The sequence below is a fragment of the Cyphellophora attinorum genome, assembly GCF_001299255.1.
Source record: "Cyphellophora attinorum strain CBS 131958 chromosome Unknown Contig21, whole genome shotgun sequence".
Taxonomy (NCBI): Eukaryota; Fungi; Ascomycota; class Eurotiomycetes; order Chaetothyriales; family Cyphellophoraceae; genus Cyphellophora; species Cyphellophora attinorum.
The window spans coordinates 154,130-181,717 of NW_017253249.1; the positions used below are offsets into that span (position 1 = coordinate 154,130).

Consider the following 27,588-nt stretch of genomic DNA (forward strand, 5'->3'; position numbering starts at 1 on the left):
CTTTATTGACTCTCGGAGCCCTCTTAGGTAGAGGCGGTAAGAGGCACGCCACCGACATAGAGTGAGGGATCACCACAAAGTTCTGTCTTTTCTTACCTTTGTATCAACGCTGTCTTCATAGACTAAGGTTGAGTGCCACGCTGGGCTCGTTTCATGAACACGAACGACAGCTATGGAAGACGCTGAGCCCGACCTCGACGATGAGCGCGCCATCGAGCTCTCCTCCATCGCCGCCATATTTCCTGAGCTCATCTACTCGACATCCAATCCATACAGTGCGACTCTCGATGTAGCTGTCGTGCCGATCAGACCGCTCAAGGTTCGATTTTCTGAGCCTCTCGCTGAATCGTCGCTCATTACGCCTCCGACTAGCGTTAGTATAGAGACGAGTTCGTCCGATCAGGGCAAGCAGGGTGGCGAGGTAGCTACAGGCTCAAGAGACAAGAACGGGCGGAACGACGGCGTGAACGCGAACGAGCACACAATCGAACACCTCCCGCCGTTACGACTGCAGGTGACGTTGCCTGAGGGATATCCTTCTGAGAAGCCGCCAGGAGTCTCGCTCTTGGTATCACCGCAATGGCTGTCGCAGGAGAAGCTGTCAGAGCTAGAAGCGGGTTGCGCGAAATTGTGGGAAGAGTTGGGTCGAGATCAGACAGTCTACACATTCATCGACAATCTGCAGCAGGGGGCTGAATCTGCGTTCGGGCTGTCACAGGACGGCAAAGCGGTCTCGTTTTCCGCGGATCTACAGCTGTCCCTGCTGGACTTCAACCTCAAGACCAAGCGAGAAAAGTTTGATAAGGAAAGCTTTGATTGTGGCATATGCCTCGAGCCCAAGAAAGGCAAGGACTGCCATCGGTTGCTGATGTGCGGGCACGTCTTCTGCGTGGCTTGCCTGCAGGACTTCTACAACAACTGCATCACAGAAGGTGACATCGACCAGATAAAGTGCATGGATCCGTCTTGCGGGAAAGAGTCCGGCACGTCTAAGAAGCGGAAGCAGCATACTCTCAACCCTTCTGAGCTTCTATCTATACCCATCGAGCACGAAATGGTCCAGCGCTACGTTCGACTGAAGCGCAAGAAACGCCTCGAGTCGGACAAGGATGTCATCTACTGCCCTCGTCAGTGGTGTCAAGGGCCCTCCCGAAGCAAGAAGCACCCAAAACCGATCAATCCACTCGAGGATTTCGTCTCTGACTCCGAGTCTGACGCTGAGACGAAGCCCTCCGAACCACCACCCAAAAAGGCCAGCACCAAGAAAGTCGACCCAAACACAATCCCAATGTCCGAGCGCCTCAGCGTATGCGAAGACTGCGACTTTGCCTTCTGCCTCGTCTGCAAAAAGTCCTGGCACGGCGAGTTCGGTGCCTGCAACCCCCGCCAAAAGAAAGAACTCGAAGAAGAGGAAAAGGCTAGTCTGGCCTACCTCCGTCACTACTCGACCCCGTGTCCGACCTGCGAGGCTCCCGCGCAGAAGTCGCATGGTTGTAATCATATGATCTGCTTCAAGTGCAATACGCATTTCTGCTATTTGTGTTCAGCGTGGCTAAGTCCGGATAATCCGTATCAGCATTTCAATACGCATGGGAGTAATTGCTATATGCGGTTGTGGGAATTGGAGCAGGGGGATGGAGAAGGGGTTGTGCAGAGGGGGTTTCAGGATTGGGGGTTGTTGCTTCATGATGAGGAGGTTGAGGTGGGTGCTGATGAGGGTGTTGCTGAGGTCGCGCAGGAAGATGGGGCTGAGGGTGAGGACCATGGTCCAGCAAATTTGGGAGGGGAAGGAATCCTCCTTCCCTTGCCGCGGCAATGGAGCAGGAATTGGCGGCTCCCCAGGAGTTTGACTTCGAGCAGTTAGTGAACGGTCCGGATGATGCTCCGGATAATCCGCAGCTCCCACCAGCTGCTGTACAGCCCATCAATCTGCCGCCGCAGCCACCAGCCCCTCGAGAGCGGGCTATCGAGTTTGTCAACTTCGCGGCACAAGGTGGTGCGCAGCAGGGTGTTGGACGACGGATCGTTCTACCGAATCAGGTCGCAGAAGCGGTACCGATTGTGCCTCCAGCTGCCGGACAACAACGTCCCGGAGGTCGTCGCCGACGACAACGCGGTCTGCCCCGTGGACCAGCGCCTGACCAAGGCGCGATGCGGCTTGCAGGACTCCAGCGGGAGCTCGCTGAGCTTCAGGCTGGGAACTTCGCGCGGCTCATGGCTGCTCGACAAGAGCGTGATGAAGCGCGCGCCAGCAGAACTTCCAGTCCGACAGCCACAGCGACAGCGACAGCCGCACCGGCAACGTAACGTGCGTCCAGCTGCGCCTGCTGCGCCTCCTGCGGTTCCTGTTGCTGGTGCCCGAGGTGGTGCAGAGCGGCGCAATCCCGCCGCGCTCCAGCGGTTCCTCCAGCTCGCTCAGCGGGACGCGGAGGAGGAGTGGGATAGTGATGAGCTGGAGGAGTTCTTGAGCGATGGTGACGATGATAGTAGTGGTGATGAGGAGCTACATGAGTTAGCGAGGGGGCGGTGGGGTGTGGGCAATGTGAATGGAGGAGCCGGTCCTCGAGTGGGGAGGGGTGGCAGAGGTGTAAGGGGACGGGCGTAGATTATCACAGCGCGGGCATGGGGTGTTCGGCTGGCCGTGTTGGCTGGTCTGGTCTGTGTGAGTGAGATACCCGATCGGCTGTCGACTTTCCGAGCACTGAGCAGCGGGCTGTGCTGATGAAGGCGAACTTTGCCTTCGAGGCTGTCATGGCAGCCGGAAGCTGTAAACACAAAAAGAACCATAATCTTGCCGTACCTCAAACAATTCAATGGGCATGAAGTTATACGTTGTACTAGCGCTATAGCAACGTCGACCGTGATTGGCGAACATTCTCTGTTTCTTGGCCCAAGGCAACCATCCGGGACCCCCAAGACTCCCAAACGAACATGTGCATCGACCAGAGAGTAATGTGACTCAGTACGCCACCTTGCACCGGGCACCGCCAACTATGCCACCAGGTCGATGGTTTTCCAGGGTTCGAAAATCCGGGCTCCGGTAGTATCGTATCTCATCTCTGACCACCAGCAATGGACGAGACCAGCAGCATCGTCTCGCAACGGCCACCATCACCGGTTCCCTCATATCATACGCTTCCTCCGGAGGCGCATACTGTACTTCTCGCGGGGCCTTCTTCTTCTGCCGCTGGTCCCTGCTCACCATCTACATCAACCCCAAGCAGAGCCAGCATCCCCAACGCCCTCCTCTCCGCAGCCCGGAACACGCCCGACGCAGTCCTCTCAACACTAACACTCACACACCACCATTCTGACGCTGGTTCCAGCCCCCCGGAAGTGAGGATGCAAGGCAACCGCTACCTCTCAGCCCGCACAGCAGACGGACGAGAGCGCTATCGAGTGAGCTTTAGCTCACAGGGTCGAAGTGTCATATGGCGCGCCGCCGACCACGCTTCTTCTAGCACCGGCACCACTCTAGATGGGGATTCCAGGCGGGAAGCGCTCGCTGTTATTAAGCCTATCGACGAACATGGCGGTGATGCTGGGCAGGGTGGCTTGGCCGTCTACTTGTTCGGTGCCCCTGGGGCACGTGTATCTAGACTCGAGTATGACACGCTGCGGGACACGGGGAATCTGCCTCTGCCAATGTTGAGCACAACTACCATCGTTGACGCACATGGCCAACAGCGAGACCGCACTGCTGACGATGAGGAGGCAGGCCTCCAGTGGGAAGTCACGACCCATGCTGACTTCCCCAGCACGTCTTCCAACGTCAGTCTCGCGGATAGCATCGATGACGGGAGGCGTAGAAGCGCACATGCGGTACTACGGGATCCGCATCGACGATTCTGGGCTGGACGAAGTTGGGGTCTGGGTGAGGATGGAGGTGACCCCCTGCGAGACAAACGCAGCAAGCAGGGGAAAGGCAAAGGCAAGGAGCAAGAGATGGCGGCATTATCGGGCTTGCATCTTGTAGATGCAGATTATAATGTCTATGCGGATTACGCACACAAAGTCGCAGAAAGCGATCTAGATCGGGACGGACAGATTTGGGGCCATGTGAGGTTTCGGGCGAGGGCGGTTCTTCTCGATGTTCTTGACCATGGTGGTGGAAGCAGCATGAGTGGCCGGTTGGGTGAGAAGATGGACCATGTCTTCTTGACGCTGGTCCTGCTGCTTCAAGCTTGTGTGCGGGTGGACTAGCGATTGACAAGCATAATGATTGAATCACCTGCCTTCACAGCAATGGCAATACTGGCACTGATATCCAAAATGGGTCCCGAATCTTCGCAGCTTAGTCCTTCCCCCAAATAGAAGGCTGTACTTGCTCCAGTCAACCTACAGACGATCCGGCCTCACTCTGACATGCTGACGGCTTCTGCCCAACAGATGGTGTCCAAGGACGGATTCCATTTCATGCACAGGCATTTACTGCATGAATTTGCGTTGTACAACGCTTTTCCTCCCGTTGAATGAGTACGAATCTACCGCCTCTTGAAGTAAGTGATATGCTCAAAAATATCATCCGCGAAGATCTTCAGCTGCCCCTGCTCAGCCGGTGTCGCTACTGTCGCCACTACTGCAGGCCGCTCTGCAATGTTTGTAATGGACTGCGTACGTGCGACTTTGGTGGGGCGAAGTGGACTTGAGTCCGGCGGTGAGCCTGGCAATACTGGAGGCGGCAGAGCTTTCGCGGTTTCACGAGGCTCGAGTGCACTAGCCTTGACTGATGATGCGGGAGGCGTCAAAGCGTCGCCGATGCTCAGCGGTCTCTTAATGCCACTTCTGAATGGCAAAGGCGGTGATTTAGATGGCGAGATGCTGACAGCAGGGACTGCAGATACCACAGGAGGAGCAGTGGTGAGTGGTGGCAGTGGAAGGCCTGGATCTACAGCAGTTGCTGCGTCGACTATTGAGGTGGCTGAATCTGCAGCCGGATGCGAGTCGATTGTCGTCAGAACAGGAGTGGAGGTTGTGTGGGCTACATTGGTGCTTTGCTGTTTGACAAGTGGCAATAGTGATGTCTTCTCAGGCACTGCCGGCTCCAGGAGGCCTGTTGCGACTGCTTCCAACCCCAGACCTACAGCAACGGGATCGATGTGAGCATTAGATTCGGTAGTGCCATCAAGTGTTGGTATCGAGGCTTGTATAGGCTCAGCCGTTTCCGCAGCCGCAGGCTTTGCGAGGTCGGTCGTCCTTGCAGCGGCCACTTGCTCAAGCACCTTGATTCTTCCCTGCTTTCGCGAGCCGAGATGATTTCTCCATATCCTGTTCGTCAGACCGTTGCTCCAGCCTGTACGCGCGCAAAGCTCTGTGATGATGGAGTCGGCATCCCCAATCAGCTCGATGTCAACCTGAAGGCCACGCACGAGAGAGGTCTTCAGAGTTTTATTCGAGACCCATATCTGTGGCACATCTGGTGGGATTTCCAGGGGAAGCTGGCTCACGGGCGCAGCGGCTAATGAAGTGCCGATGATGATCAGTAGGTCCAGGTCGTCTTTGACGGCATCTAAGCGTGGCTGGTAACTCGAGACTACTGATTCGCCGAAGAATGTGATGTCAGGCTTGAGCAGGCCGCGCCGCGCAGGCGGATCGAACTTGTCATCGTCGTCACTATCGCGTTTGAGTATGTCGTCGAGCTCTGCCTCCATGGCTCTTCGTTTCTTGCGTCCAACACGCTTCTTCTGCGTCACTTGCTGGCCGCCGTAGGTTGGTAAATACCGCACCTGATCGTCATCCAGAACCACCTCCTTCTTGGTGCGTGCAGATTTCCTGGCATTCGGATCAGCTGGTTCCGGTCGTCCACACTCACAGAGTGGCAACTTGTGGTCCAGTACTACCGGAAGATAGTCATTGGCATGGATCTTGCCATCACAACTTAGACACGTGGCAGTGTCCCATGATCCATGACAGGCGATGATTTTGTCAGGTTCGACATCGGCAGCGAGTTCAAGTGCGTCAATATTCTGGGTGAAGATAGTGTTTAGCTTTCCCTTACTTTGGAGAAGGTCGAAGAAGGAGTGGACTTTGGAGTACTTCGGAATCGCTGCAATGGCGTGTTTTGACTCAGATCCGTCTCGTCTAAGGACGTCTCCTTGTATCAGCTTCGGAACGATGGGGAATACGTCCGTCCAAAAGGCCTTGGGATCGTCTTCGAATGTTTCGCGATAGAAGAGCTGCTGTGGATCAGTGAATCGAAAAGTCACTGAATTATACAAGCCTAGACACGGTCAGTCTCCGCTCGTTGAGCGGAAGCCTGTCACCTACCGTCCTTCGATCTGAAGTCAGGAATACCAACAGCGGTGGAGATGCCGGCACCACATAGAATACCAATATTCTTTGACTCTTTGAGCAGGCGCACGGCGTCATCGACAGTGTTGTAACGGTTGAGCTTGCGCCGCTTCTCAGCCGCCATTGCTCGGGCTGGTGATGCAGATACTGGTTTCCTTTGCCTCAGTGGCGATGTTGATGTGGGTCTAACAGAATTGCTGGAATATGAATGTATGTTTGCCCTAGATGGAGACAATGATACACTCCTGCCTGGAGATAAAGGCGGCTGTAGCCATGTTGCCCGCGCATTGGGAGTGCTCGGCGTCTTGTGAAGACGACTTTGCTCCGCTTTCGAAGTGGTTGGTCTTGCCATGTCTAAGTACTTCGGTTATGGCAAGAGCTGCCCACAAAACTATTCTTCGTGACGGAGAAGATCAGGAGGATTCCCAACGGACGCAAGTGCGGCTCAAATCGCGATTGCTCCGACCTTTCAGAGTCTTGCTCGGCAAGAGTGAACAATGCTTCCTTCTACCTCGAGGCTGAAACTTGGCGAAGGCGCGATCGAGTAGATTGTACAGCGCCCGTCGAATACCAATATATGTCTGTGATTACTGACATTCCTGCGTATGACATTTTGCCCGACTCCCAGTGCGAAGCCAGCTTAGGGATGCAACGACAGAGCTGAGACCGCCAAAGAACGAATGCACCAGAACTGCGACAACGAGCAACAAGGTTGTTGCAAAAACACTACCAGGAAGACCCTCTAGTCGGGAGGCGATTCCAGATCAGCTGAAGATCGGTAGAGTTGAGTTGGGCACCAACGAGTTGGGAGAAAGAAGCAAGTCGAGGTCGTCCTCGAGATTCGGCACCAGGCTGATGCCAAGACGACAGAGCCACGTGACTTCGTGTTCGAAATATCGACGCGACTGCACGCGTCCGCTCATCCTTCGACATCACACACTGATCAACTCATAGCAGCAAACCTGCGATGCTGCGACTAGTACACTCGCTCTGAGATGCCTTCAGCGCCTCTATCATTGTCAGGACAGGCTCGGAATACACCCAACATCTCCAAGCCGCTGCGCAAAAGTCAGCATACTGTTACCGACAAGGAAAATGCAAACATCATTGAGGAAGAGGCCGATGCTGCTGAACAGTCGAGGAATGTCAAGGCCTTTCCATCAACGCCGGGCTTGAGAATATCGCTGGAAGACTTGATAGCGAATACCGAAGATGCTTTCAATTGTCCTCCGCCTGCAGCAACGCCAGGCGACCATGTCCACTGGCATAATGGACCTACCAGCACAGACGGTTCAGCCTCGGTCAATCCCACACAAAGAAGTCGAAAACGCGCTCGCAGCTCATCGCCAGGCTCGTCACAAATGGAGAGATCGGCCCACTTCGACGATCAGGAAGATGAGCCACAGTCAAGACCACAGAAGATCCTGCGAACGCCGAACAATGATCCTACGCAAGAACTTTGGAAGAGGTACATGAATGCCAATGGGTCTACACGCGCAGCAGCAGGAGAATTGCCGACATTTGCGCACCTTCCACCTTCCTCGCCCTTGACACCAAGCACTTCCAGCAAGGACAGTGCTCTCAGACGGACAGTCAGCTGTGGTGTGGAGTGGCCGACGTCAAAACCAAAGCGACGGAAAGTCGACATTAATGACTCGAACAGTCGCACGAAAGATATTTTTGCAGCTTCGAGGAGAGAGATTCTTGCTCGCAATGTTCCCAAAACATCCCGTGTCAGTTTGCTCGTGGAGAAGATACAAGAAAGCCTTGCTTATCAAGCTCGAGCTACCGATGAGCCTTCGAGCTCTTCTCCGCTGCCATCAAAGCACTCGCAGATGCCCGCTTCGCAGCAATCACCCACGAAGTCGCCTCAACAGCTTCGGCCGCCTTCACAAAGTAGGTCGCAGAGAAACATGTCTCAGGTGACGAGGATATGCTTGGAGAGTTGAAGAAAGACGGAATTGCGCTAGATGAATTTGACGACGATGATCTGGATCTAGACTTCTTCAAAGAAGTAGAGAAGGGCCTGTCGCAAGTTGTGGTGTCTCAGCGACAGCCTCAGGGCATCAAGACTTTTGATGGTCCCCAAGACACGCAGCCACCACCTCAACAACATACGAGCGAACGAAAATCACCACCGAGGATAGATGACAATCAATCCCAGCAGGTCAAACCTGCTGTGGCACGAGAATTCGACGAGTTTGACGAAGACGACGACACGTTTACGAACGAGCTTGAAACCCTTGCTGCCAAGATTGAATCACAGGAGCAGGCAGTGACAATGGAAGTGACCGGACCAAGGCACAAAAGCGAGCCGCTGCCAGTAGTAGAAGAGCTCGATGGAGTATTCGAAGACGACGACGACCTGTTACTTCAGATCGCTGGCGATGTGGATCTTGGAAAGCCGGGAATTGGATCAACAAGCCAAGTATGTGTTAAGAGATCATGATAGACTACTGCTGATAGCATTATTAGAAATTCAATCAAAAAGCCATCAAGCGCTATCTCATCCTTGATGTGCACGCGGAACAGTACACCACCGACACTGGCAAGACCAGACACCAGAAATTGCTCAACGTCAAGGATGAGCGAAGTCAACGAGTGCATTTAATCATACTGCGCCAGTCTTGGTACGACACGAGATGCACCAAAGGTTCCTACATCCACGTCATCGGCGACTTTGATCGATATGGTCAGTGCGTTATTGACGATGCCGACAACATGATCATACTGCACCCAGACCATCTGATATCTGCGACCGTGGTTGGCGACTCGTTCACGTGTACTCGACGAGCAGCCCTACAAGACCGGGTCAAGGCCACAAGCGGCGCAACAGCTCCACAGGTCTACGGTCACATTCTTCACGAGCTGTTCGGTGAGGCATTGCGCACCAACGAATGGACGATAAACTCGTTCGAGCAGGCAATAGGAAAGATCTTGCCTGGATACCTCGAATCACTCTATGAGATAGGTGTGCCGCTGAATGATGCAAAGGAATATCTTCTGAGTAAAGTTCCTGAGCTCATCGGCTGGGCAAAGATCTTCGTTCAAGACACTATCTCTGCGAATGCTGTCATCCAGGATCGGAATGGAGTCCTCGTGCCGACGACCATCAACAAGCTGCTCGAACTCGAAGAACACGTCTGGTCCCCGATGCATGGGCTGAAGGGCAACATCGACGCCACGGTCCAAGTGAAGATGGAGGTCCCTGGCGACAAAGAATCCAGGACTCTTGTCGTCCCGCTCGAGCTCAAGACCGGCAAGAAGGACAACGTGGACACGCATAGATGTCAGACGGCACTGTATACGTTGCTTCTGTCTGATCGCTACGATGTCAACGTTGTCTGCGGTGTGCTCTACTACATGGAGACTGCGAAGACTTTCCGAGTCGAAAGTGTTCGCAACGAGATACGCCATATGATCATCCAGCGCAACGACCTTGCGTGCTATGTTCACGAAAAGCTGGATTTGCCTCCCATGCTAAAGAAGCCTCATCTATGCAAGGCGTGCTACTCAAAAGCAGAATGCTTTACCTACCACAAGCTTGTTGAGGGTGGTGATGGGACCACAAGTGGGTTGGGAGAAACATTCAATGAAGCCACTTCTCATCTCAAGCCTGCACATGCTGAGTTCTTCAAGAAGTGGGATCTGCTGCTGACAAAAGAAGAGCGTGACACCATGAAGTTCCGGCGCGAACTCTGGACCATGATAAGCAAAGACCGGCAAGCGCTTGGGCGTTGTTTTGCCAACGTGGTCATCGAAGCGGGATCAGCACGAGAAAACAAGGAGAGCTCGAAGATCAATCGATACGAGTACACGTTTGTCAAGCAAAAGTCCGAGGCCGGATTCTCCTTCACCGAATCTCAGATCACCATTGGCGAGCCGATTGTGGTATCTGACGAGCAAGGTCACTTCAATCTCGCAAGCGGCTATGTGACCAATGTGCGACCGAATAGAGTCGTGGTCGCCGTTGACAGGAGACTGCAGAACGCTCATCGAAAGCATCACGACTTCGATCCGGAGTTCAACCAGGTGTTCACGGGTCTGATGGAGAACAATTTGGATGGTACACCACGAAGTGGATCACAGAGCCCTGTGAAGCCCAAGCTCTATCGCATAGACAAGGATGAATTTGCGAATGGTATGGCGACTGCTCGCAACAACCTCATTCGTGTCATGGACAAGGATCTGTTTCAAGCTCGCGAACTGCGTGAGCTGATCGTCGGCAGTGCCGCCCCAACCTTCAGAGCGAAGGCACCGCCCTACCAACTCAAAGGACCAGCGTCTCAGCAGCAGCTGAACGTCGACCAAAAAGCAGCCATTGACAAGGTACTCACGGCAAAGGACTACGCACTCGTCCTCGGCATGCCGGGCACGGGGAAGACAACCACGATTGCTCACATCATTCGCGCACTGGTATCTCAGGGCAAGTCGGTACTGCTTGCCTCGTACACCCACAGCGCTGTTGACAACATCCTGCTAAAGATCAAGGACGACAACATACCGATTCTCCGCATCGGAGCTGTCAGCAAAGTGCATGCTCAAGTCAAGGAGTTCGCTGATCTGGCAGGAGTGCCAAAGAAGACGCTCGAAGAGCTGAACACCTCCTGGCATGGAAGCTCGGTTGTAGCCACGACTTGCCTGGGAGTCAACCATGCCATCTTCAACGCTCGAACGTTCGATTACTGTATCGTGGACGAGGCATCTCAGATCACGCTTCCGGTCTGCCTTGGGCCAATCCGCCTTGCTCGAACTTTTGTTCTGGTTGGCGACCACAACCAACTACCGCCGCTGGTGCAGAACAAAGAGGCACAAGAGGGCGGACTCAACGTCAGCTTGTTCAAACTCCTCTCAGACGCTCACCCAGCGTCCGTGGTCAATCTCGAGCATCAGTACCGCATGGCGGAAGACGTGCAACTATTGGCCTCCCGCTTAGTCTACAGCGGACGCTTGAAGTGCGGCACGCCAGAGACTGCGTCGAAAATGCTTCACATCCCTGATCTCGAAGCCGGCCTCTCAGCGCACCACCACAGCAGTACCACAGCATCAACGTACAAGTCAACAAGCACGCCCAAACCCTGCAGCAACGACTCGACATGCTTCCTCCGCAAAGCACTCTCCCCATCCAACCGCTGCATATTCCTAAACACCGACCCGCTCACACCCGAAAACTGCGCACAAGAAGTTGCCGCAGGCGCACGAATCGTCAACGCCGTCGAATCAACACTCGTGGCCCAGCTCGTCACCACACTGATCCGGTCCGGCGTACCACCCGCCTCAATCGGCGTCATCACATTCTACCGCTCCCAATTGGCCCTACTCAAACGCGACATCAAGTCCCACGCTGGCTCGCCTGCTGCGGCAGATGTCGAGATGAACACCGCCGACAAGTACCAGGGCCGGGACAAGGACGTTGTGATCCTGAGTTGTGTGCGCAGCAACAAAGACGCGAAAGTGGGCGACCTGCTCAAGGACTGGCGAAGGGTGAATGTGGCGATCACACGAGCAAAGAGTAAGCTTGTGCTAGTGGGCAGTCGGTCGACGTTGGAGAGGAGTGAGGTTGAGATTCTTACTGGGATTGTGGGGATTATGGCTGAGAAGGGGTGGATTAATGATCTGAACGGATCGGTTGAGGGGGCGCATTTGTTTCAGACGGTGCCGACTCAGACGCAGGGCCCGTTGACACAAGCCAAGTCTGGACAAGGCTTGGGCATGAAGCGGTCACCGCTCAAGCCGTCGAACCGAGCCAGCAACCTTGCTCTCTCGCCTGCGCACAATCCCAAGCTTAGTGTGCCTGGCGGTGCATTCAAGAAACCACGTCGGATAGGTGAGGGCAAGCAAAGCAAGGTTGAAGCCATGGTCGAGCAGAGCGCTGTGTTGAAGCATGTCATGATGGAGGAGGGGATCGAAGACCAGGAAAATGCAATGCCGCGAGTGCCCTTTGGGGGCGTGATCGAGAGCAGTCCGGTCGTCCTGGACGCGAATGATTTCGAGGATGATGATGTCCTATTTTGATTTGCTCAATGGATAGGGATACGAGAGACAGTCGACTTTGGAAAGGGTGGCGGCAGCTGGAGCGAGTGTGCTCGTGTTCTTGGAAAGGGCTTCCATTGCGAATGAACGGTATACGAAGCAGCAGTAGCTACACCAGTGACGCAAAAATCACTTACCAGTGTTTGGAGGTACCCGCTGCTCTACATGACATATGCTGCACAGAATGGCGCTGTCGTGAAGCACTGATGGTATAAATCGAGTACATATGCAGCAAAAAGTGTACCTAAGTACCCAGGCAATGGTGTCGAGATAAATTGTTTCGGAGATGGCCACTCAATGGGTTCGTTCCACGCCCTTCCACTTCGTGTTCCGCTCTGGCTGTCAAGTTTGATACGAACATCGCCCTAGCGTCCACCAAGTAATGGGCGAGTATTGCACGATGGCACGTGGAATATAATCAGTGATCGAACCGCAGGACGTGGGCGAGTTTGCGTGGCCGTCAACTTCCGTTTCGATATAAATACAAATTAGATTCACCATCAACACCAACATTCACGCAGAACGGAACAGTGTCCCTCTCGAACAAGGTTCTGGCTACAGGTCCGTCCGCGAGTACTTCAGCCCGTTTGAAGTCCAGCCAAGCATTACTCTTCCACACAGCAACCGCGATCGCAGACATTAGGTCCAAACAGATACTCGCCACCGCCAGGCCAGAACTGAGCAAACAATGGCAGACCCCGATTCCTCAACACGCACCAAAATCCTCCTCCTAGGCGACATCGAATTCGCCAAAGACAAATGGTCCTCCCTCGCCTCCACCCACGAAGTGATCACTCCCAAATCAACGGACCGCGCCAGCTTCATCGCCGAATGCCAATCCGGCGCCCTCGACGGCGTGACCGGTATCTACCGCACCTTCCCCTCCATAACAACCACAGGCCGCTTCGACACCGCCTCATCGCCGCTCTCCCTCCCTCGATCAAGTTCATCTCCCACTGCGGCGCCGGCTACGACCACATCGACCCCTCCGCCTGCTCAGATCGCGGCATACTGGTGAGCAATGTGACCGACCCTGTGAACGACGCCACCGCGGACACGGCGATGTGGTTGATGTTAGGCTGCTTGCGGGAGTTTGGCGCCAGTATGGCTAGCCTTCGACGCGGAGAGTGGCGGGATGGCGGTTGGGGGAAAGCGCAAGGCTCGCGGGGCCCGCCGCCGATGGGGCATGATCGCGCGGGAAAGTGTTGGGGATCGTGGGCATGGGCGGGATTGGGAGGAATCTGAAGCGGAAGGCGGAGGCGTTTGGGATGAAAGTGGTATATCACAATCGCAGGCGGTTAGAGAACGGGCTGGAGGACGGGGCGGAGTATGTTGAGTCACTGGAGGGGTTGTTGAAGGTCGCGGACGTGGTGAGTTTGAATCTCCCGTTGAACGCGAATACGAGGCATACGATCTCGACGGCGCAGTTTGGCGTGATGAAGAAGAGCGCGATACTGATTAACACGGCGAGGGGCGCGGTCGTGGATGAGGACGCGTTGGTAAAGGCATTGGATGAGGGGACGATTGCGGGTGCTGGGCTGGACGTGTATGAGGACGAGCCGGTGGTGAGGGAAGGGCTGTTGAGGAATGAGCGGGTGTTGTTGCTGCCGCATGTGGGGACGTATACGTGGGAGACGATGTATAGGATGGAGGCGTGGGCGATTGAGAACGTGAGGGTGGGCGTGGAGGAGGGGAGGTTGGTGAGTCCTATACCGGAGCATAAGGATCTCAGTCTCGGGTCGTGAAATGGATGACAGGGGCGTCAATGGCGGTCTCATCTTGGCTCTGGACACGGGATACAGCTCAGGGTCTGGTGTACGGTCGAAGATTCTCGTCCCACCACGTAGCAGTGTATGCTATGATGGTATGACAAGTGATCCGTTCTTGCAGATTCCTTGATCTTGTAAAAGAAACGGGAGGTCGTAGGCGAGGGCGAGGCAGATACTTATACCTCTTCAACGAAGCGCATGGCCCGGCGCAAACCGAGCCAATAATTCACTGAATGAGTTAGGATGTATTCACTATTGGTTGTATGATTCAAGATCCGTTGCTGCATGGTGTGAGTCACTTCGGTGGGAGTGCAGTCACGATGAAAGACCGGAGACATGCTCTACTCGTCTAAGTCTTCCACTCCCACTAGTGAAGTAAAGCTTCAATGGCGAAATGGCTCAGCAACACATATTCACCATTATCTCGATCGGGGCATCGGCTTGCCAGAACACTCAGCCGTGTCACAAAGGCATTCGGTATTCCTGTGAATGCCGGTCACAGACACCTCAGCGGCAGGTAGATATAGTCACCCTGGCCAGAACCCAGAATGCACCACTGACACTAGTCATCCTCTTTACACAACCCCGGCACCATTCCCGCTCCAACACCAACCAACCCATCCACATACCCCAAAAACACCTCCAATGGCAGCATATCCATCGCGCCCAGACTCGGGTTGCTACTCCTAAACACCTCGCCCTTCCAAAGTACTCTCACAAACCAGCACTGATTGCGAGTATACAGCTCAAACACAATCTCACTCCCCATTCCCGGCCACACCATCTCCTCCACCTGCAAGATCGACAACAGCCGGCTGATCGACCCATCGTGCGCGACATTGTGGCGGTATATGACCCCATCGCCGCTGCCTCCACTCGCACCACGCAGAGTCCCAGCCAGCTCCGCCAACCAAACCCCATAGCTCGCCACGCTCGACGCCAAGCTCGAAGGCGAATCCCGATAGATGAAGCTGTACTCATACATCCCCCTGCGAAACACCGCGTCCGCGTCTTCTTGACTCACACACGTCTCGTTCCCATCCGCCGTGCAAGGAAGCGGCTTCTCATGACATAGTCTGCTAGAGAGGTTGTCGAAGTAGTGGTCGAACCAACTATACCAGTCATCCGCCTCACTTGAGCTGTTTACGTTGCTGACTGTCTCAAGCCGTGCAAACAGCGCCTGTGTAGCCGGCGCAGTAAGATGGTCCGTCCAATTCGTAAAGTTTGATCCTACGCCATACATCTCCCTCAGCGCGTCCGAGCGTGGACATGAATAGGTCGGTTCCAAACTATCGATCGAATCCGGCTGGATCTTCACTTGGACAGTCGTGTTCGCAGTATCGGGAAACATCCCCAAGACAACCTGCCCGGCCACCTGACTCGTGATTACATTGTTCGTCACCCGAAACTGCACTTTGGCTGAATCATACACCTCAGGCAGGAAATTGAGCTTGTCGTGATACACCGCAGACAGATCAGTTCCATGCACCCGACTATCGTTGAGCCCACCAGCAGTGAGCTGCGGGAACTGACACGTCCCATTAAATTCCGCCGGCGCAAATGGATTCAACTCCGTCGTATACACCCCCCACGCGACCTGCGCAGCGGTCCCATCCGGGTACGGCACACCGTAGAACAGCAACGCCTCGTCATCGCACGTCCAAGCGTAGTTCTCCTTGGGAAAGGTGTTCGACGCGTAGGGCGTACGCTTGTGGTGTCGTTGGATCACCTCCACATATTCCAGCTTGTACTCTGGTGGAGCAGGTTGGTATTCCTGGCGGCGGACATGGGGCATGTTGCAGTAGTTGTAGGTTGAGTAAGGGACTTCTGATGGGGTGACTGGGTTGATGAGCAGTCCGTAAACGCCGCTGTCGTTTAGGACAGCGGTGAGGTTATTCACTGAGGTGGCGTTGGGTGGGTGCCAGGACAGGTCGATTTCTTGTGGAGAGGTACATGTTGCTGACGATGTTCCTGCGACTGCTGCTGCTGCTGCTGCTGCTGGACCAACCCTTGAGCTCACGAGCAGAGTTGCTGGCCATGTGACCTTGCTATACGATGACCACATCATGGCGTACAGTGCTATCGAGCCCAGAAGTATGAGGGCAGGTAGGACGGTCCGAGGAGCGGTGAGCATCGAGTTCTTCTACCCGGCTCGCTTGCGGAGATGTCCATTTTGTAGACTGCTTACTATATTGCCTACTTGCTGCTGCAGTAGCTCGGAAGTTGGCCACAAATGGAAGGTATGAAGCAACAGGATGACGACGGTGATGTACTCGATAGAACGTGCTGCGGTACGGGAGAGCTGATTGGCTACAACCGCCTGGCATAGGCAGCACGTTCTTTCGACAAAGCCCTAAACCTAACCACAACCTTGAATTGATCTGTTGGGTTATCGACAGACCTGAGGACTCGAGGCTCGGCTGAACGCCGTTCGATTCAGACATCTTAGCCCCAGAGAAACAGCGTTTTGCACGAAAGCTCATGCTTAGTCGCCGCCGCCACCATCATCACCACCACCTCCATCATCACCACCACCTCCATCATCAGCACCGTCCTGATAGCCATCCTGATAACTGGTCACAATCGTTAGCATCAACTTTCCCACGGCAGAAAATTGATCATCACTTACGCATCCTGCTCTCCGTCATTCATAGCATCAGCGAGCAGCATCCCACCCAACAACCCACCACCCACACCCAACGCCGCCGCACCACCAGCACCCATTCCACCACCAGGCCTCCTGCCACCTCCCATCATCCCACCACCCATCGGCCTCCCATACCCTCCCTGCTGAGAATACCCACCATAGCCTCCACCATACATGCCCTGTGGCGGCCCATACCCACCCTGCTGAGGATACCCTCCATACCCCTGCTGGGGATACCCGCCACCATAGCCCGGCCCACCACCGTAGCCACCCTGTTGCGGGTAGCCCTGTTGCTGTCCATACCCGCCCTGTCCGTAGCCTCCACCAGAAAACGAGCTCGACTTGCCTAGGATCTTGCTGAAGAGGCCCCTCTTCCCACCGCCGCCGCTGCGATCATCTGGACGCGGCGGGAGCTGGTTGTTGTCGTACGACTGGTGACCTCCGCCCTGCTGATATCCCTGCTGCGGCCCGCCACCTTGTCCGTAGTACCCGTCTGATGCGCCGCGGTTGCCGCCGGCGCCGGCTTGTTCCTGCTGCTGTAGGCGACGCGCCATTTGTTCGTCTGTCTCGCCTGTCGGAGATGTGCTGTTATTGTACGGATTATTCGAGTTCAGATGCTCAGTCTTTGAATCAAAGACATGCGGCGCATTACCGCCCGAGCTGTACCCTGGAGGAGCATCGGGGGGTGGCGCGTCTTCTGGGCCCGTAGCCGGGGCGGTGGGCTTGTCCCATTGCGAGGCTTTGGTTTTGAGGTTGACGTAGAACCTGTGGTGAGTAGTCGCGGTCAGTCTTTCGGTTCGATGTAGAGTGTGCTTTTCGTTAATGCGCGAAAGTGGCTCGAGAGCATTATGGGCTGAGATGAATGAATGAAAAGAAGGAACTCTGCTTACCATTCCTTATACTGATCATTCCAAACAGCCTTCCATCCTTCAGGCACCTGCGGCGGGGGCGGCCCGCTGGGTGCTGCAAACTCACTCATCAATTGTCGTACAGATAGATTTCAATTGTTCAGCGTTCCTGAAGTAAAATAGATGGGTCCTGATTCGGGTTCGATGCAGCGCCGACGCTTGCGACACTGGACACGAGAGATCGGTGCGAGAAGTGTGGCACAAATGGACAAGCTGGCCTTGCTTATAATCATGCAGTGATGACCTACCTCCTTGGATAGCGGCAGCCGGAGCCTTGGAGAACTTGAAGGAGGGGCAATGATCGCGCCAAGCGAGGTCGATGATGTATGCTTTTGCTTGGGCTAAGCCACAGTTCTAGAATGCGCGAACACGATCAAGATCTCCAGACTCATGCACGTTCGATCAGCAGATGCCGTCAAAGTGGCAGTGTCGCCTTAATGACTACAATGTTGCACTAGCACACTAGACATCGAAGGGCCGCTGCTGCCATCGCTCCACAAGTGGCATAAAGGCTTCTTATGTCGAAGTGTTTCAGTTTGGATGGGGTGACCAGGCAAGCCAAGGGCATAGTAAGATAGAGGTACGCGAGGTAGCGGTTCGAGCAAAAGGACACAAACACAAACCCTGGCCAGGGTTGTGTGCCAACTTCTACCTTCTAACATACATCGACGGCCCATCTCATCAACATCAGATATGATCTGGGAGATCGTTGATTGTGCACCGCGCAGTCGAGCAACGCTCTTCGACAGACGACGCACATTCACTTCGAGGCCCCTATACCCAACAGGAAACCTTCCAATGTATCTCGTTTCCTGCTGCCAACATCGTGATGTCTGTTCTCTTCCCACACTTTCCCGCCCTCTCCGAACTGGTTGCTCAGGTGGCCTAGGAAAAAGTCTGGACGGTCAGCATGTTGCTGTTAACATATCGTTCCGACTTACCAAGATTTTTCTCGCACTGTGGAAAGGACGTCTTGAATATCTGAAACAGTTCGTCCACGCCAGGCTTCTTCGGTGCATTGGTGATCTTGGACGCGAATAGATCGACTATGGCACTTGTTAGACTGGACGTGTGTCGGAATGACTCAGACCCAGGAGACTGATGTCTTGCCCGATTCCAGTTTCACAGGCTGACTTACGGTACTTATGCATGTGCTCCATATCCTTCTTAGCATCAAACTCCCACCCCTGCTCAATATGTCCAGCAATGATCCTCTCCGGCCTTAAGCTCTCAATCAGAAGCAAGGTCAGGTTCCAGGCGTGCAGAATGTCCGGTGTTTCAATCTCCTCAACCCAAGCATGCGTCGACCTAGCATAGACCGCGTCGCCCGTGATGACAACCCTCTCTCGAGGCAGCCAGAAGATGGTGTGGTCAATACTGTCGCCTTGTACTGGCCCGAGCAACGTCACTGGACTGCCCTCGTCCCCGGGGAGGATGAAGAACGAGTAAGGGAAGATTTCCGGTTTTTGAGGGTTCTTGGGCACATCCTCACCGAAGACGCTGGGCCAGTAAACTACTTTCTCGTCGTATTCTCGATCGATGCCGGCTCGGACGTATGAGTGGGCGTAGAACTTGGCTTGCGGGAATGCTTCTAGGATGGGGTTGGCCGAGAAGTAGTGGTCTGGATGGTGGTGTGTGACGAACACTGCCACGACAGGATTGGATGTCTTCTCCTTGATGAAGCTCACAACGGATAGTGCGTCGGGGACCAGGAATGGTGGGTCGATGATGACGGCTGCCTTTGAGCCGACGATCAGTGTGGTAACTGAGGACAGTCCTTTCTCCGAGCTGATGTGTGTATGCACCTGTAGTGCAGCTTTGGGGTCCGCCATGTTGTTGACGTTGGGTCTTGCACAGTGACTTCACATTAACACATAACGACCTGAAAGCTTTATATTCGACACAGAGCTCTCAAATCTGCGCTTCTTTTGCCTTGAGCCGAGGAGCTGCCCCATGGGGAGCGGTGGGGTTGTGATGATAAAGTTTGGTGCCTCATCCGAAAACTTCGATGCAAAGAAACGTGACGTTATTGTACCTTGTACCTACTTCGGTACTTACAGCTTTGGACTCTTATATGCCATCTGGCATGTGTCGCTGAAACCCCATCCATTCAGGGCTCATTTTGAGCGTGAGATGGGTCCCTACCTTTTTTCCCAACCTCCATCCGTCCGGCTCTCCCTTACCCACGTGCAGCGCCATGCAATCCTCGCTCCCGCTGCTCCTCCTTATAAATGCCTGCGGCGCGACCAGGAAATCGCTCGCTCCGCTCGCCTGGGCGGTGGGAAGGCGGCGGCCCTTTGGGGCCGCCACCTCCCCACCACCTCCCCCGCCCACCGTCCCCTACTTATTAGTGTCTTCATCACGGTCAAACTTTAGCCGTCGTGTCACCAACGCGGTTTTCCACATTGAGGATAATGGTGGCGTACCACGAGCCATGGCTCTGGTGATTTTGATCCGGGGCTCGACTCCCTCCTCCGTGGCATCAAGGCCTTCAGGAGTGCTCCCACGCGACTGTGTACGATGTTCTTTCAGCTCCTGATTGTAGCCTGTCTGCATGGCGTCAGATCCTCCTCTGCCGACGTCGAGACATTGGCCTTCTCCTTGTTCTCCAGATTCGGCGGTGTCGAGGCTGCAGGGGAACTGGGCTCTGCTGTCGCCTCCTCCGTCCTTTCCCGCTTCAGTAACGTCAAGGTCTTAGAAAGGAGATCATTGTTTGTTGCCTCCGCCCTCTTTTCCGGAAATGCTGGCGTTAAAGCCTCCTTCCTTCTTTCCGGAACTTCTGGCGTTGATGGCCTAGCCGCATAGTGCTTGTGCATCCTGGGGAGCGTCGACAACGTGGAAGGAACCAATGCCTCTTCTGTTGCACGGACAGTGACAGCGATTTGTTCCCTCAGCTGTGCAAGTTCCTGGTTGATTCGCACCCACGACTCCTTACTGACGACGACATGGTCTCCGGTCCGTAGTGCCGGTACCTTTGTCCTGGAGGAAATGACCCGTGGCTGGGCTCGGTTGCTCTCGTCAACGGCGGCCGTGGCGGTATGTATCGAAGGTGTAGACGAAGTGGATGCTTTATTCACCCTCTGGACTGTCTTACTTTCTGCATCCTGCTCTGCGTTCCGTCTCATCTTATCTGCCTGTTCCTTGCTTCCTAACCTCGGTGGCACGGAGTCATGCAATTCGTTGGGAAATGCCAAATGATCACTCCATGCCACAGGTCGCGCATCAGACGAAGAAGTCAGAGGCGGTGTTGCACCCAGCAGTCTCTTCCCGGCTGCCTCAAGAGCGGGAGCAAAGAATGACGGCACATCCAGCTCACCCATCTGCAACTCAACAAGCTTGACACCTTGTGGCGAGTTGAAGTCCGCATCAGCCAGCACCTCGTCCAGCTCGCGGGTTGTCGAGATCTTGCGGGTATATATCTTGTAATCGTTGTCAGAGGCGTCGATGTAATTCTTACCGCCCATAAGCGCGGGTGCGAAGGTGTATTCCCAGTCATTGACGTCGTTGTAGTCCGCCGTAGGCCCCTGAATGAGACGTTCATAGGCGTAGCTTTATTGTTGAAGAGGAAGATGGTCACGTCGAGCTTGTAGCGAATGATCGTAGAGAGCTCCTGAGCAGTCGCTTGAAAGCCACCATCACCCTCGAGCAGAATCGTGCGGCCACGCTGCTCTTCCGGTAAAGTTTGGAGAGCAAGAGCCGCGCCTTGTGCCGCGGGCAGCATTTGCCCTACGGAGAACCAGAGACCGGAAGCGAAGACACGAGTCTTTGGTGGCAAGGAAAGCAAAGCGGCACCGATCAATGGTGTGCCATTGGCGAGGATTACAGTGTCGTGAGACTGGAGCCATGCAGAGATACGCGGGTAGACGTAGTCTTGCGTCAGTGCTGTAGAGTCCGCGCTTACATCAAGCGGCGGTAGTGATCTTGGAAGGATCTCGTTCGCTGGAGTCTTCAAAAACATCGGTCGCTCCTTGTGTGCCGGATCTCCAAACATATCCAGAAGACTGTCAACAGAGCTATCGAGTTCCGCAACGCCTGCAAACTCTGTTGCGAGCGCCTCAACAAATGCTGTAACGTCCACGCGACGTATCCGGGAGTGGGGATTTGGACGCTGGGATGCGAAATACTGGCCGATCGAATGATGATTGAAATGTATGATCTTGCTTAGATCTGAAGTGGGCGGTATCGCTTTCCAACCCACTGTATTTGTGTCCGAGAAGAGCTCCCCGAAAATCAAAATGCAATCCGCATTCTGAACATATTCATGTAGCACTGTGCTCCCAAGAGGTCCGGTATATACTCCACAGTAGTTGTAGTGGTTGCTTTCAACTATACCAAGCCCGTGAGGTGTGACGACCGTCGGAAATCCAGTAGCCGCGACGAGTGTGTTGATGCAATCCTTCTGTCCGAATCGACTTGCAAGGCCGTCCACTACGATCACTGGTCGTTTTGCCGCTCTCAATTGCCTCGATACTCCTTTCACGCGAGCCAAGAACTCGGTCGCGTGCCACGGGCCGAGGTCTTCATGCTCGAACTGGGTGTTGAGCGGTTCCTCACGCGGATTGACCAGTAATTCACTAAGATCGCTGGGGAGGCCAATGCGTACGGGACGCTTAGAAAACAGGGCTTTGTGAAGCATATCATCGAAGGCTGCTGTATGGTCCAGTGTACTGTCCTTGGTGAGGTCCTTCGATGCATGTATCAGGACATCAGCCGCGTGAGTGAAAGCACGCAGACTATCCTGGCGGCCTAGGGCATGATGGACTAGGCCGTCGAACCTCCCTTTCGAGGTCGTCTTCAGAGCAGTCGTGCTGGGCATCCCAACTATATGCACAACAGGAACATTCTCAGCATAGCTTCCACAGACCGCGTTCAGTGCACTGAGTTCTCCCACTCCGTACGTTGTGCACAACGCGCCCAGACCCGTGATCCGAGCATAGCTGTCTGCTGCGTAGCCGGCGTTGAGCTCGTTGCAACTGCCGACCCATTTTACCTTCGAGTCTGGCAGGTGCGATAGGAATGGCAACGAGTAATCTCCTGGAACGCCATGTAGATGAGTGCAGCCATGTTGTTCGAGGCGGTTGAGGATGTATCTCGCGAGTGGGATCTTGGTCTTGACTCCACCAGCCACGCTCATGTCCAGACCAAGTCTGCATATGATAAAGAAGGTAGTTGTCCGCGGAGTGAACAATGCTCGAAGGTAAGGTAGATGATGGGAGGTTCTAACGAGATTTCTTGGCACCTGCCACGCGAGGTCGTTCCTGCAGAATTTCCGCTCCGCAATTAGGAAAGCCAAACCTTCATGCACTTGCACAAATGGTACGATGATCGATACTAGGCTTGCTTGCACATCACTCTCTTGTATTAAGTATAAGTTCCATCGTCACGATGGTCAGGCCTGCCTACCCAAGCTCCGCTATGCTATGCCAAAGAGATCCTCACATCTCATCTCGGGAGTTCCAGCCATATCCTGATGCTTATGCTGACACGACTTCCACCCCGCTATCTATACAGGTGACTTCCCTATCCAGCTGTCCACCACATGATTCTCGCCCTCAGCCCTTCACCGCCTGCCACTATGCACACTCCCCTCCTTCCCACCTAACCCCTCCCGCTTCTTCTTCTCCTTATACCTTGCAATCTTATCCCACTCCGCCCACTCCTGACTTATCTCCGACAGCACACTACTCATAACGCTGGCATTCGCATGAGACTATGTCCCTCGTCCTCCAGTATTCGCAGTTCGGAGCGCTTGAGGATACTGTCTAGGAACTTCACATTGTCAAGCGGTACCCGATTGTCCTTCGCGCCGTGCCGCATCACAATCGCCCGCGTGATGTCTGCGTAGCGAAACCCGATCGTTTTCTTGCGCTCGAGGCAGGTCATTAGGTCGAGAGCGGGGTTGGCGTTGTGGGTGGCGAGGGTCCATATGCGGTGGGTCAGCTGGCGGTTGTACAGGACCGCGCGTGCTTCGGAGGTGAGGCGTGGTGATGCTGGACGTGAAGACCCGTTGACTGCTGTTGGGCGGTTTAGTTCTGGGGATGGGGTGTTACTCCGGCCGTCTTTGTTGACGTTGCGGAATACTTGGGACTTGTCGATCTCCCGTGGTAGGTCGAAGGATGATGTGTTTAGCTCGGCGTAGGTCTGGCTGATTTCACGCTCGAGGATGTCTACCTGCTTGCTCCGCTTTGCTGCTGTTGGCTTTGTGTCGACCGAAGCGCTGGTCGTTGACAGAAATCTAGAATTGGCGATCTTTAGCATGGATGTTGGCAAAACGCTCAATACCCGATGTGACATTGGCAACATGGCAACTGGCTGAGCGTCAGGTCCTGTGGTGCCGCTTTTCGGCATTTGTGATGGAGGTATCCACGGCGCAAGTAGGTGTATTCGACCTCGTACAAACTGTGGCAACTTCAGCGCAGTCGCCATGGCGTATATCGTGCCTGCTGAATGCGCCAGAAGTGAGAATCTCGTTATTTCGAGCGCCTCACATATTGCTGAAACGTCGTCAACCCAAGTCAGCGGGTTGTTGAGTCGCTCTGGGACTGCCTCACTCTCGCCTACGCCAGGTCTGTCGGGCGTAAGTAGCCGTAGCCGTAACGACCGCGCGAGCTCGTCGTAGAATGTCATTATGAAGCGTGTAAGTCCCATGCCCACACAACAGAATACTACGAACCCGTTCGGATCGCCAACTTCAGAAAATGCGATTGTGCGACCCGTCCGTGGGTGCCGAAGTTTCTGCGTTAGTCGCGAAGCACTGAGGAAGGTCTCCACCTCATCTGATATCGATCGGACTTCGTCGACTCTTGACTCGCGGTTCGACATTGACGACAGGCGTTTATGCTGGATAGCAGTACGATCTCTGGGAGGCACAGGAGCGCTGAGAGTCGGTACAGACGCAGGTTGATGATTTGACGGCGGTGCAGGAGTATCTGCCGTTGAGTGTCCGCCAACTGGCGTCAACGGACTGTTGCCCTCGTTTGCGACAATTGCTGGCATGAGGGCAAGATCAGCTGCACTGATCTGAGCAGTGAGATGGGGATCTTCGTGCTCTGACTCGATCAAAACCTCTGTCACCGACAGCTTGGAGCTCTGATAAGTGCTCGATCTGCGCAGTGCCTTCGGACTGGGTGCTGAATGCCGTTTTGGAGTAGGCTCAGACGGACTTGACTCCTTCCGCCATTCGGAATGTCGCCTTTCCTTGGCCTCTTGCAGCTCCTTGATCCGTCGTACCGTCGAGTCGTCTGAGCTGATCAGCTCCTCATCGATCTGCAGATCTTTGAGGTCTCTGCTCCCTGTTGAGTGTCGGTGATGACCACGCCGCGCTGTTCGCATCGACGACTGCCGTGACGGTATCAGATGCTCTTCCAATTTCTCACGGTTCAACGGGCTCAATGTGCTGCTTGTCTGTGAGTCGTCTGTGCTAATCACACTCGCATCGCCATTGCTATCGCGGAGTGACGAGCTTCGATGAGGTCGCAGTATTGAATCAGAGTAGGCTCGCTCGGGTATTGCTCTTGACCGCGTAGGACTGTGTTCTTTTGGCGTTCCTGCAGGTGACAATTTTCTGGGACTTCGATTCCTCAGACTCAACAAGGACGCAGTCAAACTTGTCGCTGACCCATTCCGTTTCTCAAGTCCCCCTAATCCGGTGTCTTTGCCATTCTGCAAGGAGCGGAGGCTCTGCACCGAACCACGCACAGACAGACTCCGCTCCGGACGTAGTGTGTTGCTGGTCTGATTGTTTGACAGACCTGAAAGTCTCTCCATCCTTCTCTTTCTCTGCGGCTGCCGCGAGAATGGTATTACTGCTGGTGGACATGCATCGTCATCGCTCTCAGAGTCAGCGCCAGGTGGGTGGACAATCGAGGGCGCATAGGCGCCTCCCACGTAGAAAGAGCCTGCAGATTGTGGTCGGTCGTCTATGTCGTCTTCTTCGTGAAATGCGTCAAGTCTATGTTCTACTGGTCGGTCATCTTCTGCTGGCGCGCTCTGACTGGATATTGCGGTCAGGGAGTCGATCAGATTCGCAATCAGTTCGTCAGGACCAGGAGTGCGGACAATGCGCTGGGTGACAATAGCGGGGCTCGCGGTCAGTGGCTGTCGCAAACGCTTCGGAGAGGTGGACGGCGCGAATTGTGGCAGCGGCGGTAGTTCGTCTTGCTCGCTGCTGGCCATACTGCCGAGTACGGCGCCCTCATGGACGGCCGGACTCGAAACGCTTTCAGTCCTCCTGCCGACGTCGACTCCAATAAGCAGGGCGCACCCCTGATTGGCTGCGGCAGGTCGCTGGAAATGAGTGTCTGAGATCAAGCGAGCGGGTTTGCGAACGCATACGGGCGGTTGGCAACGTTCTCGTTGGTACTAGATAGTGGGTAATTGAGTGATACATAGATCAGTGTCGCTGCGTAACGAGAGAACGTGCCTCAGCAAGTCACGAAGTTTCTCGAGAGTAGGTTCAGGCTCTGAACAAGACCCCTGTTCTGTACGCAAGCCCCTGTACCGGAGACTCTCCCACGCGGATCGAAAGCGGCCAGCCGGAGTTTTAGGATCTCGAAGTCAGCACTGGTCTGAAGTCAATCTGTGCCGAGAAGACACCGGCACCTTTGGCTCTCATTCTGCTCGTGCGGCAAGTGACAGGTTGTCCGCAATCTTGCTGACTGTCTATTGCCATAGCACGAGCATTTTGTGGCCTCTGATGAGAAGACCGGATACGCTGCCGACCAAGTGGAGGGTCGACTCAATGGAAAAGGTAGACTGCGGGATTCTGCAGGACGTTGAGTCGTAACAGTCTCGGAGATGCAATACTCGGACTCAAAATGCAGGAGGGAGCCTTCGCGCTTCCCTGCGTGACCAGTCTGGAAGAAACGTGCGAGCCACAAGCAAAGCAGAAGCACAGCGAGCAGGAGCTGATCAACGCATGCAACAGCAAGGGAGCTCTTGTGAGGATCTTCTCTATATCTAGATATCTAGACCTCTAGTGTAAGGTCGTGTAAAGTGTAGAGTGGTATCTCTCTAAGCCATCATCGCCATGCAGGCATGTCAGTTCTACTTCTTTTGGACCATGAAAGCCACACCCAACGCCGCGCTGGGAAACAACCGTCCAATGCAATGCTCGCTAAAAGTCGACAAATCGTTGTGTATCGTTCCAGGTTGAGTCGAGATCATGGACCTATACCGTCAGAGGCAGGCCCATCTTCAGCTTCTCTCTCTCTTCAGCAAACATCTGCCTCGACATTTCAAGGACAGCTTCAAACCCCTCTCGTCCACGTGTGGCGTTTTCCTTGAAGCGTTCGACGCTGACCTCTTCGATCTTGCTTCGAATCTTCTGCCAACCGCCGCAGAAGGCAACTATTCGTGCGTTCTGATGGAAGTCTGTCTTGCCAGCCGAGCTGGGGCTGTACGTGACCGTTTCTCGGCATTGTAGCAGGTTTGAGAAGGTCATGTTGGTGCTGCACATGGTAACCTTCTTGTCCTTGGGATCAACATAGCTGACTTCGTAGACGTAGCTTGTCGTGTCGCCTCCTAGTATTGACAGAAGCCATTGTGGTGCGTTCTGTTTGCAGGTAATGAGACGTTCAGTTCGCAGGATGCCTGTCGCTGCATCGACATTTCGTGATAAGGTGTCGACGGCCAGCACGTGTTCGGCTTTGTCGTTCCATGGGCAGTATTTCCGCCAGTTGTTTGTGCTGACTTCTTCCCACGAGTAGTCGAAGGTGTATGATGATGAGAAAATCCTCATCTTGTGCGAATGTGATCGGAGGGGATGTGTGGGATGGAAAAGGCGTGTAGCCTGCAAGTTGGAGAGAGCTCTACAGAGGTCTTTGTATCGTGTCTTTATCGCTGTATCTGGAGCGTGCACGACCTGTATGGTGGCCACTGAGAATGGTCGCGCGAGGCGTCTATTCGCCTATTGTTCGATGTGAAATGAACGTGGTTGTGA

The 27,588-nt window shown here is 54.5% G+C and overlaps 11 protein-coding genes across 11 annotated transcripts; 5 read left to right on the forward strand and 6 right to left on the reverse strand.

Annotated features, from left to right (window-relative positions):
* Nucleotides 1-172: 172 nt before the first annotated feature.
* On the forward strand, nt 173-2,605 carry AB675_3076 (E3 ubiquitin-protein ligase itt1; the record flags this gene model as incomplete). The annotated part of the gene is made up of 3 exons (XM_018143099.1): nt 173-1,754; nt 1,865-2,040; nt 2,072-2,605. 3 exons carry the CDS (start codon nt 173-175, stop codon nt 2,603-2,605), a joined length of 2,292 nt encoding a protein of 763 aa, XP_017997940.1.
* A 467-nt stretch (nt 2,606-3,072) lies between these two features.
* On the forward strand, nt 3,073-4,203 carry AB675_3077 (uncharacterized protein; the record flags this gene model as incomplete). Its single annotated transcript, XM_018143100.1, has 1 exon — nt 3,073-4,203. The coding sequence occupies one exon, from the start codon at nt 3,073-3,075 to the stop codon at nt 4,201-4,203; it is 1,131 nt and encodes a 376-aa protein (XP_017997780.1).
* A 281-nt stretch (nt 4,204-4,484) lies between these two features.
* Nucleotides 4,485-6,415, reverse strand: AB675_3078 (NAD-dependent protein deacetylase hst1; the record flags this gene model as incomplete). The annotated part of the gene is made up of 2 exons (XM_018143101.1): nt 4,485-6,220; nt 6,268-6,415. 2 exons carry the CDS (start codon nt 6,413-6,415, stop codon nt 4,485-4,487), a joined length of 1,884 nt encoding a protein of 627 aa, XP_017997831.1.
* Nucleotides 6,416-7,286: 871 nt separating this feature from the next.
* Nucleotides 7,287-12,306, forward strand: AB675_3079 (DNA replication ATP-dependent helicase/nuclease dna2; the record flags this gene model as incomplete). Its single annotated transcript, XM_018143102.1, has 3 exons — nt 7,287-8,187; nt 8,214-8,719; nt 8,767-12,306. 3 exons carry the CDS (start codon nt 7,287-7,289, stop codon nt 12,304-12,306), a joined length of 4,947 nt encoding a protein of 1,648 aa, XP_017997806.1.
* Nucleotides 12,307-13,012: 706 nt separating this feature from the next.
* On the forward strand, nt 13,013-13,342 carry AB675_3080 (uncharacterized protein; the record flags this gene model as incomplete). Its single annotated transcript, XM_018143104.1, has 1 exon — nt 13,013-13,342. The coding sequence occupies one exon, from the start codon at nt 13,013-13,015 to the stop codon at nt 13,340-13,342; it is 330 nt and encodes a 109-aa protein (XP_017997845.1).
* A 202-nt stretch (nt 13,343-13,544) lies between these two features.
* On the forward strand, nt 13,545-14,069 carry AB675_3081 (putative 2-hydroxyacid dehydrogenase UNK4.10; the record flags this gene model as incomplete). Its single annotated transcript, XM_018143105.1, has 1 exon — nt 13,545-14,069. The coding sequence occupies one exon, from the start codon at nt 13,545-13,547 to the stop codon at nt 14,067-14,069; it is 525 nt and encodes a 174-aa protein (XP_017997875.1).
* A 586-nt stretch (nt 14,070-14,655) lies between these two features.
* AB675_3082 (uncharacterized protein) lies at nt 14,656-16,132 on the reverse strand (the record flags this gene model as incomplete). Its single annotated transcript, XM_018143106.1, has 2 exons — nt 14,656-16,031; nt 16,114-16,132. The coding sequence occupies 2 exons, from the start codon at nt 16,130-16,132 to the stop codon at nt 14,656-14,658; spliced, it is 1,395 nt and encodes a 464-aa protein (XP_017997895.1).
* Nucleotides 16,133-16,718: 586 nt separating this feature from the next.
* Nucleotides 16,719-19,480, reverse strand: AB675_3083 (uncharacterized protein; the record flags this gene model as incomplete). The annotated part of the gene is made up of 4 exons (XM_018143107.1): nt 16,719-17,505; nt 18,434-18,545; nt 18,590-18,694; nt 18,787-19,480. 4 exons carry the CDS (start codon nt 19,478-19,480, stop codon nt 16,719-16,721), a joined length of 1,698 nt encoding a protein of 565 aa, XP_017997928.1.
* Nucleotides 19,481-19,988: 508 nt separating this feature from the next.
* Nucleotides 19,989-22,782, reverse strand: AB675_3084 (Pyruvate decarboxylase; the record flags this gene model as incomplete). The annotated part of the gene is made up of 3 exons (XM_018143108.1): nt 19,989-20,198; nt 20,237-21,172; nt 21,226-22,782. 3 exons carry the CDS (start codon nt 22,780-22,782, stop codon nt 19,989-19,991), a joined length of 2,703 nt encoding a protein of 900 aa, XP_017997950.1.
* A 551-nt stretch (nt 22,783-23,333) lies between these two features.
* Nucleotides 23,334-25,823, reverse strand: AB675_3085 (uncharacterized protein; the record flags this gene model as incomplete). Its single annotated transcript, XM_018143109.1, has 1 exon — nt 23,334-25,823. The coding sequence occupies one exon, from the start codon at nt 25,821-25,823 to the stop codon at nt 23,334-23,336; it is 2,490 nt and encodes an 829-aa protein (XP_017997978.1).
* Nucleotides 25,824-26,817: 994 nt separating this feature from the next.
* Nucleotides 26,818-27,387, reverse strand: AB675_3086 (Protein UPS2, mitochondrial; the record flags this gene model as incomplete). Its single annotated transcript, XM_018143110.1, has 1 exon — nt 26,818-27,387. The coding sequence occupies one exon, from the start codon at nt 27,385-27,387 to the stop codon at nt 26,818-26,820; it is 570 nt and encodes a 189-aa protein (XP_017997798.1).
* Nucleotides 27,388-27,588: the final 201 nt, after the last annotated feature.